The sequence below is a fragment of the Pecten maximus genome, chromosome 5, assembly GCF_902652985.1.
Source record: "Pecten maximus chromosome 5, xPecMax1.1, whole genome shotgun sequence".
Taxonomy (NCBI): Eukaryota; Metazoa; Mollusca; class Bivalvia; order Pectinida; family Pectinidae; genus Pecten; species Pecten maximus.
This window is the reverse complement of record NC_047019.1, coordinates 14,791,655-14,805,041: the sequence shown is the minus strand read 5'-3', so window position 1 is coordinate 14,805,041 and position 13,387 is coordinate 14,791,655. Positions and strand designations below refer to the sequence as shown.

The 13,387-nt window shown below is 37.2% G+C and overlaps 1 protein-coding gene across 5 annotated transcripts in view; it reads left to right on the top strand.

Annotated features, from left to right (window-relative positions):
- Positions 1–12,495, top strand: part of LOC117327265 (ralBP1-associated Eps domain-containing protein 1-like) — an 85,707-nt gene extending 73,212 nt beyond the window's left edge. For all 5 annotated transcript variants that reach the window (XM_033884180.1, XM_033884182.1, XM_033884179.1 and 2 more), the window contains 2 exons: positions 3,452–3,540; positions 3,771–12,495. In XM_033884180.1, the coding sequence (XP_033740071.1) occupies positions 3,452–3,540; positions 3,771–3,942 (261 nt within the window). In that variant the 3' untranslated portion in view covers positions 3,943–12,495. The remainder of the gene's footprint in view (positions 1–3,451; positions 3,541–3,770) is intronic.
- The last annotated feature ends 892 nt before the right edge of the window (positions 12,496–13,387 follow it).

Genomic DNA, 13,387 nt, shown 5'->3' with positions numbered 1-13,387 from the left:
CACCGTTACTATTTATAGAAAATCTTTGTCAGCGCTGTAATGCGACTTCATTTTTGAACGGATCCTGACCAAACTTCATATATGGGTCAAGCATTGCAATACCTCAAACAAGTTTGTGTTTCAGGGCGCCAAGGTTAAGGTCAAGGTCACCGTTACTATTTATAGAAAATCTTTGTCAGCGTTGTTGCGACTTCATTTTTGAATGGATCCTGACCAAACTTCATATATTGGTCCAGCATGGCAATACCTCGATAGCCCATGCCTGATAATAAGCCCATCCATGTCTATTGCAGTTCAGTGCAAATGACAACTGATGTTATTTCAATGTCCTGCAATAACCCACCCCCCATTTTGCGTCAAGAGTTCATGTGTTAGCACGCGAGGGGATTTGTATCGTTTGCGATGCCTTGTTTAAAATAGAATTTGCAATATGACAAATTTATTATTCAGATTTTCGACAGGTATTATGGTCTTGTATTACCTATCTGGATTTCGTATTTCTAGAGCCATTATGGTAATAATTAAAATGAGCGTCCTCCCTCCCTCTATGTACCCAATGGTTCCAACTTTACTGTACATAATACCTGTTTAATAGATCTGTTTAATTACTGATGATACTGGTGTGTTTGGTTTTGTCATCAATTTATTATATGATTGGTATGTAACACTATCACTCATTGGTCCAAATGAGATCACCTGACATCAATTATCTCTAAAATCTCTAAATCCTGACAATTTATGAGTTGGAAATGTTTTAGCGAACTTACATGGATGATATCTAATATTTGTAGAAAATAAAACTTGGCATTTCGTTCATCAACAGTTTTGAGTTGTTGTTGTTGGCCTTGTACGAGAATCTTCAGGATTTATACCTATTATAACTTGACAAGCCATGTATCTGACAGTGTTTGTCATCTTCCAACTTTACAAGTTGTATATCTGACGGTAATCGTCATCTGCTAACTTGACAAGTTTTTTATCTGACGGTGTTTGCCGTCGCCAACATAACAAGTCGTATATCTGACGGTGTTTGTTGTCCGCCAACATAACAAGTCGTATATCTGAAGGTGTTTGTCGTCCGCCAACATAACAAGTCGTATATCTGACGGTGTTTGCCGTCCGCCAACATAACAAGTCGTATATCTGATGGTGTTTGTCGTCTGCCTGTGATGTTTTCTAGGATTGATAGTCAAAAATCTGCAATAGTTTTATGTCTCTACTACCGTCCTTCTTCATCTGGGCCCAGACAAGGTTGTCCATCATTTGTACACCTATCGGCCCCTGCTCGTCGGCGGTATGTAGACAAGTGATGTACTGGCCCATCCCGTTGATCAACTCTATTGTACAGTCAAGGAAGCTGACAAACAAAATATTTCCTTCTCTATCATAGGCAATTGAGGTTGGTTCAAATGCCTCCACTGATTGTCTCCCTTCCCCGTCGTAGATAGATTTAAGTTTGAGAAACTTATCGTAAATGATTATGTTGAATTGTGTGCTGTTCCTTCCTGTTTGCCTCCCCATGCTTATAGCAATATTGCCTGTGACTGGACACTCGACAATATCTAGGGGCTCAGTGACGCCACACTCAATGACTGCTGCTGTACATAAGATAGTTCCGGAGACTGAATATATCATCAAATTGTTCTGACGACTGGCAGTGCCCACTATCACATACCCCTCCTTACTGACACACAATGTCTCGGGCTTTTCAACAACATCGAACCTTCTGATAGCTGATTCGGCAGACAGTGGAAGCTCATTGATGGTTTTATCTGAATAGCAACAGAACCACAGTGAACCTGTTGTGGGTGACACACTCATGTCCCTGATGGTTTTATGATGCCGGAGTTTGCGGATAATATATCCTTTTCTGTCCATCAGATCTACCGCTATAGCCGGCTTAGAACACTGGTAGCTGATCCAGGCCTGCTTACCGTCTGGTGTTGGGCAGATAGATGTTATAACATAATTAAAGAAAAATTTGGACACCTCTATTGGGTCGTCATAAAATAGAAAATCAGATTTAGTCATAACAGAAAGTTTTGATCCTCCCTCAGTATTAGTTGTATCGCTGTTATCCCCGTTTCCACTGGCTGGGTAACTTCCACCTGCTTGACCATTTCTCCTATCTTGACCGGCTTGATCATGGCCCCTGGTTTGACCACTTTTGCTGGAATGACTACTTCCACTGGCTTGACCACTTCCACTAGATGCGTTTTCCTGATCAGTAGATATGTCCAGTCTGCCTATTGCTTTCTTTAAGTTGCCAGCAATGTCTCTACCTGGGTAGAATTGAGCCGATCTGAGAAATGGCTTACCAGGTCTCTTAGATTGTAAACAGTTCACCTCAGTAAGTACATCATACAGTTCAATCTTATCACTCGTCTGGAGAGTTTTCTTGCATTCTTTCGTCTTCTCAGTCAAAATGTCAAACCTTTCCTCCAATTCTGTTATGTACTGCTGAATTAGCCCGTCATTATCAGATTCCGCCTCTTCACATAGTGATATCAATTCAGCAGCTACCATTTCCATTTCTACTTTACATTTTTCGACCTGATCTTTGATTTTTTTAGCCAGTCCTTTAAACTTGGAGCTGTTTGGTGTCCGTGATTGTTTCGCTGCTAATATGTCCTTCTGAAGCTGGGGAAGTCTGTTCGCTTCGTTTTTGTCAATAAAATCCTTCAATAAGGTTTTATTTTGCTTTGTAAGACTGGAAATTTCCACCAAATCATGAGGCTTATGTGGTCCAATACTGCAGGTGACACAGATGAGGATTTTACAGTCCATACAGGCAAAGATGACATTGTTCTCTCTGTGGCCCACACACTTTTCACCACCCTTAGCTCGTACAGGATTCTGGCCTTTCTGGACTGACAGATGCACGGCCATTATATTTTACTGACTTAAACAATATGGAGACCTTATTATTGAACTGGAACCACCCAACCATGAACATGTATTATACACATATGTATAATGGTTATTTATAGCTCAGTGTGAGTCATTGATTATGGGTATATATTGACTATATGTATACATGGTATACGAATGTCTTATATCACTGGAATCCAAGTAGTTTATGTTGAGTTAGCAGTTTATGTTGAGTTAGTAGTTAATGTTGAGGTAACGTTAAAATCACAGTTCACTAGAAAGTTCTGTGTGAAAAAGTTGATCATGTGTGAAAAAGTTGATCATCAAACTCTCAAAGATCTGAAAAATAGTTTGTAGCACTGAACTCTGATGGCCAGGTACAAAAAATGTACATGTAGCTCAAATTGTTGGAGCATCCGTCTGGAGTTAAGAGATCCTGGGTTTGACTCCCGGTCGGGTCGTCGCTTGTTCCTCTCCTGTTACAAGTTTATCATTAAACTCTGACAAATGTAAATACTTCATAAGTGAACCTGTAGGCTAAAAATGTTAATAATTTTGTAAATCTTTCTCTTGATTACAGGTTACCTCCCCTGGTGTGACCTTTGACCTTCCTACTGAAGATGAGGCAGGAGGTGGGGAAAAACAGAGGGCACCTATATTTGCTATGAGGTTAGCATCATTTATCTGTCAATTTTCAACCATGATATATGTCATTTGTACATTTGAATAGTTTTTGATTATCCAGGATTTAAAAAACAAACATTTCATGATACATTATATATTTTGGTTTAGTAATTACTCATGATTCACAAGATTTAGTACTTTTAAAATGTTAGGTTACAAGTTTTTTCAGACTAACCATGTCCAGAGTAAATATGAATTTATGTACTATTTTACAGACAAGTCAGTCGTGATAAGAAAGACCTACAGATGGCAATACGCACTCACAAGGAACGAAACACAATGTTGGAGCGCCTCAACAGCGAACTTAACCAGGAGCTTCAGGAAGTAATGGAGCAGCGTATAGCATTGGAGATACAGCTGGAGCACCTCAAGCCCTTTACCAGCTAACACAGGCTCTTCACACTTCTCCTGACAACACAGGCTTTTCACACTTTTCCAGACAACATAGGCTCTTCACACTTCTCCAGACAACACAGGCTCTTCACACTTCTCCAGCCAACACAGGCTCTTCACACTTCTCCAGACAACACAGGCTCTTCACACTTTTACAGACAACACAGGCTCTTCACACTTCTCCAGACAACACAGGCTCTTCACACTTCTCCAGACAACTTAGGCCCTTCACACTTTTACAGACAACACAGGCTCTTCACACTTCTCCAGACAACACAGGCTCTTCACACTTCTCCAGACAACTTAGGCCCTTAACACTTTTCCAGACAACATAGGCTCTTCACACTTTTACAGACAACATAGGCTTTTCACACTTTTCCAGACAACATAGGGAGTCAACACATCTTTAGTCATCACAGGCCCTCCATGAATTCTAGTGCTATATAAACTTTCAAGTCAAACTGTGTGCAATTTGTGGGATGGCAAGTATTTCGGAATTATTGAAAATCCCAGATTGGATATCTGTTGGATTACATGTCCTGCTGATTAAGAAAGTTTTGTGATTTGTGTACAATGGTCTGGCACGACTCACCCAGGGATCCTTCACTTTAACCAGCAAGGAGGTCTGCATATTCTTATGGAACTAGTGTTTCTTCAAGGATTCTCCAACAAATGGTTAGACTGGTAGCTCTGTTAGGAATGACACCCAGTTATAAAGTAGGAACATTTATATAGGGTACCAGTCATCCTCACTCCACCTGGCTTGTGGTCGGGGTAAGACTTGAGGGTTAGATCTGACATACATACAATAGGATGAGGAAGCTGGGATGCCCATTTAAGGAGATAAAGAAATTACATTTTGAACAATTAATTTATAGTCAGATTCACTGTATGAGATGAATATATGATCAGTATGTAACCTGTATCGGATTACCCAGCAATATTATCCAGGCAGTGGAGTGTTATAGTTTCCCGTTAGTTGGAGGATGTGTCCGGGGAGCTGAGCAGATGGGTCATTCCTAACAATGCTCATCTCGTAGAAATCTCTGAATCATAATTCTACTTAGTGGACATATCTCAGTAATTCCTTATGTAGATTTCAGTTAGGACTGCCACAAAGCCAGCTCATATTTATTCAAAGGGAGAGAACTGTGATTATATTACCTTGTTGATACTTAGTCATTGTGTACAGCCAAAGTATTTATACTGATCAAATAGAATTTATGATTTAGTAATTCTAAATTAATTTAGGAGCATGGCTCCAGTAAAAAAAAACATAACATCCATTGCAGATATTTTGATTTTAAAGAAGTAACAGGTTTTTATTGAAAATGAAAATGTTTCTGTAACATATTTAAAATTAATTCCTACGGGCATTATTATTATTGAAGTTGGTGATGTGATTAAAGAGTTGCCTCCCCCTGATTATAATTGAAAATGTACGTTTTGTGAAATATTTTGGCATTTTTGAAGTTTAATGAATGATGAATGGGATTTTGGAGAGAAATGTGACAGAATTGAAAACAATGATTTTGAGTACATGCACTAATATCTATCGTTAATTCATGATCAATTGATATGAAATTTCAATAAAAGATTGTTAAAAATTTTGTAGTGATATATATATTTGAAAATAATAATGATATTCAACAAAAGTAATTGTATCAGTTATTGGTAACAAATCTAAAGTCTTTATATACACTGGATGAACAACCATAAAAGGTAATAACTGGTTATTTAATACAAATTAAGGTTCTAATCTGATTTCTGTCATTTCATTTGAAGTGTGATTTAGTGATATATACTGCCAAAGTTAACTGTGTATATTGATACATCAGAAATTTAGTTTTGTTGAACATAGTTTAACTGTACACCATACATACTGTTCTGTGTCTTCACTGCAAGGTTAACAAATTTCACTTCCACTGATGTTTTGATATTTATATAAGTGTTACTTGTAGTACGAGAAAATGAGCAATATATTCACTGAAGCATGCTGGACTGATATGTTTAGTTTTCGCTGCATGAAAAATATTTTTGCCAGCTTCTGATACCAATTATGAATACCAAACATGAAAATGTAAGATCTCAAACTTATATTGATACATCAAATAATATAAACCTCCATGTGACTTCATATCAATTTGATTGTTTATACTGATGTAGCCTTGGCTTTTATACTCCCAAACCGCTTAAGGATGTATGCTACCTTACTGTGATGAGAGAAGTTAAGGGTGTATGCTACCTTACTGTGACAGAATAAGTTAAGGATGTATGCTACCTCACTGTGACACAGACTAAAGGATGTTTGCTGCCTTATTCTCTTATCAAGATTTAAGGATATACATTATGTTAACTCATTGTGACACAGAGACTTAGGATATATGCTACCTTACAGTGACACAGAGACTTGTCTTAATGTGACACAGAGACTTAAGGATATATGCTACCTTACAGTGACACAGAGACTTGCCTTAATGTGACACAGAGACTTAAGGATATATGCTACCTTACAGTGACACAGAGACTTGTCTTAATGTGACACAGAGACTTAAGGATGTATGCTACCTTACAGTGACACAGAGACTTGCCTTAATGTGACACCGAGACTTAAGGATGTATCTTACCTGACTGTGACACAGAGACTTAAGGATGTATCCTACCTGACTGTGACACAGAGACTTAAGGATGTATATTACCTTACTTTGACACAGAGACTTGTTTTAATGTGACAGAGACTTAAGGAGGTATCCTACCTGACTGTGACACAGAGACTTAAGGATGTATATTACCTTACTTTGACACAGAGACTTAAGGATGTATCTTACCTGACTGTGACACAGAGACTTAAGGAGGTATCCTACCTGACTGTGACACAGAGACTTAAGGATGTATATTACCTTACTTTGACACAGAGACTTAAGGATGTATCTTACCTGACTGTGACACAGAGACTTAAGGAGGTATCCTACCTGACTGTGACACAGAGACTTAAGGATGTATCTTACCTGACTGTGACACAGAGACTTAAGGAGGTATCCTACCTGACTGTGACACAGAGACTTAAGGATGTATATTACCTTACTTTGACACAGAGACTTAAGGAGGTATCCTACCTGACTGTGACACAGAGACTTAAGGATGTATCTTACCTGACTGTGACACAGAGACTTAAGGATGTATGCTACCTTAAGACTGAATTGCTATACCAGGTAACCTGTGAGGTAGTATATATCTTAAAAAAAAATGTCCAGTATTGTCCAAATCATCTGTTTAAATCTAGCTTCTCTTACCAAATAGGTGTTCACAACATAGATAACCATTTCAACATCCACTTTAGAAATGTATGTTTGGACTGCAGAGAATTATATTTCAATGGATTTCCTGTCTTGCTTGAGATGTTGTTACCACTTTATAATCTATCACATACACCAGTATACAATGTATTATATGTTGATGTGTGATTGACCAGCAGCCTCCAATTTATTCAGCTATAATAAGCCCACACCTTGGAATATCCGTATCTCTTGCAGTTCAGTAGAAATGCGACATTATATATGCTTTATCCTGTAGTAAGCCCTCCCCCGCATTTATACCAGAGATGAGTCGTCTCCCTGGGCTTATTTCAGAATAAATATTATAAATGCATAGATTCTATATTTATCGAATTATTTTTCAAACTAAGCAATCATCCAATTTTTCATTTGCTGAAACAGTTTCAAATTTATGAATCATTAGATATATAGTGGCATAGTTAAAGTGGTTTCATTTTGAAGGCAGTTTTCACTTCAATAAAGTAAAAGTTAAAGATTTTATCATAATCTGAGGTAAGGACACATTATATATACATGTTGAGTTGTTGGCACTGTAACACAAGTCTGGTAAACCACACGTAGCATTAGATCTGATTATCATATATACCCACTGTGTTTCTAATATGACTGAAATTATCATACAACATATCTGTCACAATATCATCTCATTTCCTCTGCTAAAATTGTCAATATTTACAAGCTTTCTGGATGAACAATAACTCTCATGATTAATGTTATAATTCCTGCTTTGGTTTATTTACTGGCGAAGGAAATGTGTGGTTACCATGGTAACAGAGAGAATGTATGCCAATAGTATGTCTACAGAGAGTATGTGTGTGGTTACCATGGTGATAGAGAGGGTCTGTTTGGTTGCTATAGTGATAGGTATGGTTACCATGATGACAGGGAGAATGTTTGTTGTTACTGTGGTGACAGTGAAAAGATGTGTAGTTACCAAGGTGATCGTATGTGTGTGGTTACCATGGTTACTGAAGAATGTATGTAGATACCATGGTGACCAGGTGTATGAAGTTATTATGTCGACAGAATGAGTGTGGTTGCTATGGTGACAGAAAGGATGTGAGTGGTTACCATGGTGATGGGGAGGATAACTGTACAAAGTATTTGTGTTGTACGCTCCTGCCTGTGTTTGATGAAGAGTTGAGTTAAAGTGCAATGAGAATTAAGCATTTTATGTTTTGTATATGTGTACATATATGTATATAGAAAGCTCTAGTGATTTAAAATTATGCATAGAAATGTCCTATTATATTCTGTGTATTCCTGGTGTGTCAGCTATGTTGTTGTCAATATCATGTTGAGATCAAATCTTGTTTGTCAAGGTCATTTTGACATTAAGGTTACTGCCAAGGTCATGATGTCAAAATTCTGAATGATGTCAATGTTGAATTGTCAGTATTTCACAGAATCTGATAAATTTCAACATTTCACTGTTATGTTGACAACATTATTCCTAAGTTGAAATCAGCGTATTGCCAATATGACGGAGCATGATATAAATACCTGTCTGCGCACCTGCATGTACTCCAAAGTTAAATTAGCATGCCAATGTAACCGGCCAGATTCTGTATGATGTATAGGTAATATGAGTTATTTCTCTTATGCTTGGATAACTGGTAAAAAATAATAAAATCGTAATAATCTGTAATAACCTTAGATTGCATATCTGCCTTGTAGCTCATATATTCACACCATCACAATTTACCTGCCCAGTTAATTATATATATATATAGATGTATATACCGTATCTACTAGGATGGACCAGAGGTGTACTTACCTTATTCTGGGTAATCAAGTGTTCAATGATCTCTTGACTTTAATGTGTTGTGATTTCTCTTATTTAATCTGTATTGAGGAGTAATTTATTAACTGCTACTGTTTAACATGATGTTCAGTTACTGAAATAGGATACAATTATAAAATCAACTGACTTAATGCCTAAAATGTTGAATTTTGAAATCTTCGGATGGCTTTGAAATTTTCGTTCCAAGATAGAAACTATATTCTTTATTACATGAACTTTAAACGTAGTGATTTCGGTGAGGGCTTAATTTAGTAATTTTGATAGGTAAATTATACCTGTGGTAGTTATTTCCGTGAGGGCTTAATTAATTTCGTGATTTTGATAGGTAAACTTTATTTGGGTGTTATTTCCATGGAGGTTTAATTTTGAGATTTTGATAGGTGAACTATACGTGTGGGTGTTATTTCTGCAAATTTTTCTTTTTCACCTGTTCCATAAATACCACATACTCCGATAGTAATATACATGTAGGGAATTGCTGCCAATTGGCCTTCACATGTTTAGCGTAAAATTTCCATGTTTTCCATGAATGAAAAAAAAAATAACAATAAAAAACAATATCTGCCATGGTGTTAGGATGATGATATTTCAACATTTACATCACAATTTTGAATTTGATTAAATGAAGTACATTTAAATGATCAGTTAATCAAATGGAATCAAAGGTATTTAAAAAACAAATTTGGCGCACAGCATCCATTTTTGATTAAAACTATAAGTGCTAGATTAACAAACCAGTACATCTTTTATGATATACGAGTTACATGCAGCAGTCGCACAGGTTTTGTTATACTGTTCCTGATTGGCTGGGGTTCCCTATTCCCCTTAGCTGCATTGGAGAAAGAAATGTACTGTTGTTTCCATATGATTGTGTATACTGTAGAGTACCTGAGTATGGCTGGGCCTGTACTGGAGAGAGGGACTGGTACTCATGTGTACTGGGGAGTACCTGTACCTGGTGGGACATCCCTGTACTGGAGAGAGGGACTGGTACCTAGTGGGACATCCCTGTACTGGGGAGTACTGGTACCTGGTGGGACGTCCCTATACTGAAGAGAGGGACTGGTACCAATGTGTACTGGGGAGTACTGGTACCTTTTGGGACGTCCCTGTACTGGAGAGTACTGGTACTTGGTGGGACGTCCCTGTCCTGGAGAGATGGACTGGTACTAATGTGTACTGGGGAGTACCTGTTCCCAGTGGGACAACCCTGTACCGGAGAGAGGGACTGGTACCTGGTGGGACGTCCCTGTACTGGAGAGAGGGACTGGTACCTGATGGGACGTCCCTGTACTGGAGAGAGGGACTAGTACCTGGTGGGACGTCCCTGTACCGGAGAGAGGGACTAGTACCTGGTGGGACGTCCCTGTACTGGAGAGAGGGACTGGTACCTGGTGGGACGTCCCTGTACTGGAGAGAGGGACTGGTACTAATGTGTACTGGGGAGTTTCTGGTACTTTCACGTTTACTTCTAGTCATGTAAGCTATATGTACAGTACCTGTTTGCCATATGCTTGGTTGTGAATGAGAAAAGCAATTTTATATTATAATCTTTGACTTTGTTATTTTTATGTTTAGTTTCTATGTTTTTTAAATCTTTTACTCTACACTTGAAGGAGAAAGTTGTTTCAGAATATAATCGGTTAAGTCAGACTCAAAACAGTGTTACCGTAGGGCTAAAACGATCTGACAATAATGAGTAATTTAGTGATTTGTGGGTTCTGATTTTTCATTAAAGGTAATATGTTTTCTATGTTTGTTAATCTTTCCTAATAGAGATTTCAAATCTCTTCAAATTGATCTCCTGATATATACGTATTCCTTAATGAAAATTAAAAATAGTCTCTAATTTCATGTTTAAATTTCTGTGTAGTTTGCATGGCCGGTGAGAGAACACTAGATTTGATTGAGTAGATACATAAGTTAATTATATTTTATTTGCAGCATTTTGAAATTTATCCATGCCAGCAGCATCTTGATTTTAACCTCCATGTACCCTGAATATCATAAAGCAATTTTTAAATATTTTTGTTATATGTGAAAACAAGTGTTAGACATTTGGTACATGTGTTTTATATTGTGTTCTACAGTAGACAGTTGATATGTGTCTTAAGACACAACAGTAGACAGTTGATGTGTGTCTTAAGACACTACAGTAGACAGTTGATGTGTGTCTTAAGACACTACAGTAGACAGTTGATGTGTGTCTTAAGACACTACAGTAGACAGTTGATGAGACTTAAGACACACTGAGGTGGAGGGGGGATCCGATTCTTATAAAGTACCGGTATGTCTTTTTTTCTCTCTATCTCTCTCTCTCTCTCTTCTGCTGTCTTACTTATTTTCTCTCCAATTCTGTTATCTAGTTATACAGTTGTCCCCTCCACAAAGAAAACTAAATACTGTAAACATAGTGGTAATCTATCTTAGCCATTTTTAAACTCGAAACATTGCACTAAACTATGATTGAGCTTATAACAATAACAATGTTAAAATGTTCTAATGCACTAAAGTACTTCAGGGCACCTGAATTAATATGTTGACAGTAACATAGAAGGCCAACCTTACTTGTGTAATGTACCAACTAAGATAAGGTGTTTTAGATGCCATCTGATCTCAACTATATTCTTTTTCATGAAGTGAATTCTTTTTGGTGAGATGTCCAGTTCAAACTGAGTAATACATATACTTCAGCATACATTCAACCCTTTTAAATTAAAAAAAAAACAACAACCAATATTGCATTTAAAAAGTATTCTTTGACTTCAATTAATAACAAAAGCAGTAAAAGCTGGTATTATTGGTTGCTTCTGTTTAGAAGGGACATGTCAATTCTCTTAAGCCTTGCCTCAAATAATTACTGTATTCTGCACCGCAAGTTGTGGATTTACAAGTTAATACACAAAATGTATATTTTTTACTCATTGAATATCCATTATTATATATATATGTATGATATGTAGACTTAAGATGTATAGTTCATTACGCGATGTGTATGACATATTGATGCTGTGTTTGTATAGACAAGGAGTGTACAGAGATGTGTAGCTATATTTATGTACCTGTATATACTGTAAAGATGTAGCAGTTATCTGCCCCTAGTACATGATGTACAGTAGTAGATGGTGCTGTAAATGCTTCATTTCTGATTGGCTGTTGAATGGATGTGTGTGTATACATGTGACTTGCACGCTACTTTCCCATTGGTCAGTTTGTATTCAGTTCTGATTGGCTGTCTGATTTGAATTTGGTCAGTAAGGCCAATTTTGATTGGCTGCAAAATGGGATATGTGTGTACATGTGATTTGCACGCTACTACCCAATTGGTCAATTGGTATTGTCACAATATTCATAACTTGATGACTACATAAGGTGTCATGCAATAAATTATTACTGCATATGTCTGAATAACTTGTGTTGTTATATTTCTGGTTACACAGTCATATCAAACATGGAATTCGTCCATTTGTCTATTTAAGCCCTCCATAAGCTTCCATACAGCTTACCTCTGGCAATGTTTCATGGCACAGGGGCTTGGCACAAAATCCCAAACAGGACCATGTATATGTTTTATACCTATCAACATATTATATGACCACTGTTGCACATGTCCCTGTGTTTCATGGTTGGTGAAGAGGTGTTGTGTCACATACTAAATTGTAAAATAGGGTCTCATGATGACTGCCATTTGACCTTTGACTGTGGCATTGTGTAGATACTGAAATTCACCAAAATACAGGAGTGACCCCTCTAAGATTTCATGCATGGACTTCATGGTAATGCCTTTCTTCAAGTACTAAAATAGTTATCCGTCTGGCCTCCAATTTACCTAAGACAGTGACCTTTCAAAACATTTCTGAGATGCCTGCATATTTAGCTAGGCTAAAGCTCTTGTCAGGAAACTGATATTAAGTCCTTTTGTCCAAAATTGATTTTTAAATTTTAACTGTTTACCAAATAAAATTTGAAGACAGTACCATTTTTCCTTGCATGATTAAGTTGGTTTATATTTCAGCAGCATAGATTAATTTGAACAAGATTTGATATGTAGATAGAAAATTGATAATTCCCTCCTCTGGTCCACTAACAAGAAAATGTACTTTTGTTTCCCCTAGCAGCCCCTGGCAGTACATGTACTCTATATATTTGTAAACTACCCAAAAAGAATATTGATATTGTCAATTTCAAGGTACACATCGGTTACTTTCACATGATTTTTTTTTTATCAGAGTCTGGCCTATATGTAAATTTGACATTAGACTAGTTCTGGTGAATATGTTCCTGTGCTGGATGTTGAAAA